At 33.7% G+C, this 2831-nt stretch overlaps 1 protein-coding gene across 1 annotated transcript; it reads right to left on the reverse strand.

Moving 5' to 3' along the window:
- Positions 1-1779: 1779 nt before the first annotated feature.
- On the reverse strand, positions 1780-2586 carry LOC125850225 (glucan endo-1,3-beta-glucosidase A-like). Its single transcript, XM_049530091.1, has one exon. It carries the CDS (start codon positions 2584-2586, stop codon positions 1780-1782), a length of 807 nt encoding a protein of 268 aa, XP_049386048.1.
- Positions 2587-2831: the final 245 nt, after the last annotated feature.

The following is a 2831-nucleotide window of genomic DNA, read 5'->3' on the forward strand; positions in this document are numbered from 1 at the left end:
AATTACAGTTGAAAATAAAAATGACAAAAAATCAATAAACATTTTTTTAGGCTGAGGCTCGGCTATCTCGCTCTCTTTAAGGAGATTCAAGCCCACTACGGCATAATCTACCCCAATCCAGCAGTAATACTCTTGACTTGTCCCCTCAAGGATTCAACAGCCCAACAACGTGTACAACTCAAGTAACTCCGGATTAGTTGAAGAGTCAAAAGCTCCACAAGAAGAACACCTTCCTTCAACATATAGTACTCTCTTTTGTATAGTGAATATAGTTGAAGATTTAAAATATTTTCTTTGTCTCAACTCTCTCTTTCACTACACTAACCTCAATATAAACTTCTCATCTTTCCTTACATTATTTCTCTCCTTCTCATCTTCTTGAGATACTTCACAAAGGAAGAAACACCACTATTTATAGGTGAATAAGTCTCCATATAATCAATAGGTAGAATGATGGGTAGTAATGTGGGTAGATAAATGTGATAGATGTTACATGAGTTACAAGAAACGAATGGTCATATGAGTTACAAGAAACTAATAACCATGAGAATTACAAGTACTAATGGTCATATAAGTTACAAGAACCAATAGTCATCTTCTACCACAATTTATACCCACTAACTTATATACTTAATATTTTATTTTAATAATAAAATGCATATACACCAACATTTCCCCACTCATTTTAATATTAAAATAAAAGAGTTCACCAATTTAGTTGAAGGTAGACAATTATGCATAATGAAGGCGTACTCTGCATTGAACCTTCACTTAGTAAAACAATAATCTTTACTCCAGAGTCAGTAGTGGTCTCAGACTTGAGCTATGACTGTTTTAAGGAAATAAAGTATCACTGCTAACACACAATAATCAAGGTGTTGACATAAGCCTTAATAGCCAGCACATTACGGTCTTGTGCTATCACGGTTTTCATGAGTGTTTTTTAGAACAACCCCATTCTCATAGAAAGCGACCTACTTTCACACTCACATAGGTGAAATCTGGCAAAGGTTCTCCTATAATTTGACACCCCACTCATACGAGATACAGACTTTCATCAAGAGCTCAAAGACTCAACCTCCATAAATCATTATAGGATAAATGCACTCACATCATAGGGATTGAATAAAATTAATAATAGTGCATTTCACAACAAGTCATCATATGATTCCTTCTTTCCATTGAACCTGGTTATAGGATCTCTAGTCCCCAGGTTGGGTTTCCTTGTATATAACTTAGAATTTTTTAAGCTTTAATTTCATTCCACTTGATGTGCTTCAGATCCTTTATCTTGCTAAGGCCTTAGTTTATGAATCTGCAAGATTATCACAAATTTTAATACAATAGTATTGATGGTATAACAATGATCAATATGATCTCACAATAGGACACATCTTTATTTCTTCTTTATGCTTTATGCTTGGTTTCCTTTCTTGTTGATGTGTTTGCCTACGAAGAGTATGGCTAAATGTTTAAGTGTCATTTATCAAAATCAACAGACGCTACAGTTAACAGATGTGATCATGGTTTGCATGCATTTCTTAAATGTATTTTTAAGTGTATATAATATAAAACATATATTGATATCAAGGTTACACAACAGGCCATACATTTGTCAAGACATATTAATTATATATAAGGTATGTGCTATCATTTTATTGAGGAGAAAGACACACAAATTTTCTCCTTATTATTCATAGCACTATATATATTAATTATAATATGGTATCATCAATTGAAATTGAGTTGATACTTTGGCCTTTGATCAGGATAAAAAAGTCAAAAATGTTTCTCACTTGTTTTTCCATCCTTTTGATTTTCTTCAAACATGGCGAATAAATAAGTTTCTATCGTACTTCCAGGTTTCTTTGGTGTTCTAGTCCCTCCTTTCACATGATTAATCAAATTCGTATAAAAAGCTTGTGCATTTTCCATAGTTGCTGCAGGGTGTCCCTCAGAAGGCCAACCACTTTTCGATACAATTATCTCAATATTTTGTCCTCCAAGTTTCTCCGTAGCAAAATACATTGAATCTAAAAGGGCATCGAAAAGATTTTGATATCCCGCGGAATTTGTACCTTGTTCATTGAAAAGTGCATAAGAAAGAGGAACATCGTTAGTGTTATCAATATGGCCAAAATAAGGGTAAATATTGGCAAAGAGTGGGAGGTTACTTCGTGCTAGAAATTCGATTATGGGAATAATGAAGCTTTTGTATTCTTCGCAAAAAATACTAGCACTTGGTGGGTAGGTGCTTGTTAAGAGCGCTGAATATGTCGCGGTTGAGACCTTAATTTGATCTTGCAACCCTGCTGATGTTAACGCGTTGTAAACATTTTCCATTGTTGGACCAACAAATTGTGTATATTGACCGGTATTTGTACTGGGATCAATTTCATTTCCAATGGCTATATATTTAAATTTAACATCTGGGAAATTACTTATTATATTATCGTGAACCCAACCATTAGCACTTGAAGGATTGACTAGGGCTTCAAGATCTTGATTTGGGACATCAAGAATTATTTCAATGTCACTTCCTTTGAGAGCATTGAAGACATTTGTGTCTGGATAGTAAATTCTCATCTTTTTAATGCCATTAGAATTGTATAGGTTTTTGACATCTTGATCCGATGGTAAATTGTTGGCAATTTTTCCATAGCATACTCCAATTGGTTGTGCTCCCACATTATAATGATAAATAGTTATAGTTTGGACTATAATTATAAATAGTATCGTTTATCTATTCACAATTCATAAAAATAATTTTAGAGAGAGAAAAGAGGAGAGCGAGATAAAGAGAGATAGAAGAGATGAGCGAGAAAAAGAGA

The sequence above is a fragment of the Solanum stenotomum genome, unplaced genomic scaffold (genome assembly GCF_019186545.1).
Source record: "Solanum stenotomum isolate F172 unplaced genomic scaffold, ASM1918654v1 scaffold15493, whole genome shotgun sequence".
Classification (NCBI taxonomy): Eukaryota; Viridiplantae; Streptophyta; class Magnoliopsida; order Solanales; family Solanaceae; genus Solanum; species Solanum stenotomum.

Coding starts and splice junctions, on each gene's coding strand:
- LOC125850225 (XM_049530091.1), bottom strand. CDS start 2,586: ATGAGAATTTACTATCCAGACACAAATGTCTTCAATGCTCTCAAAGGA.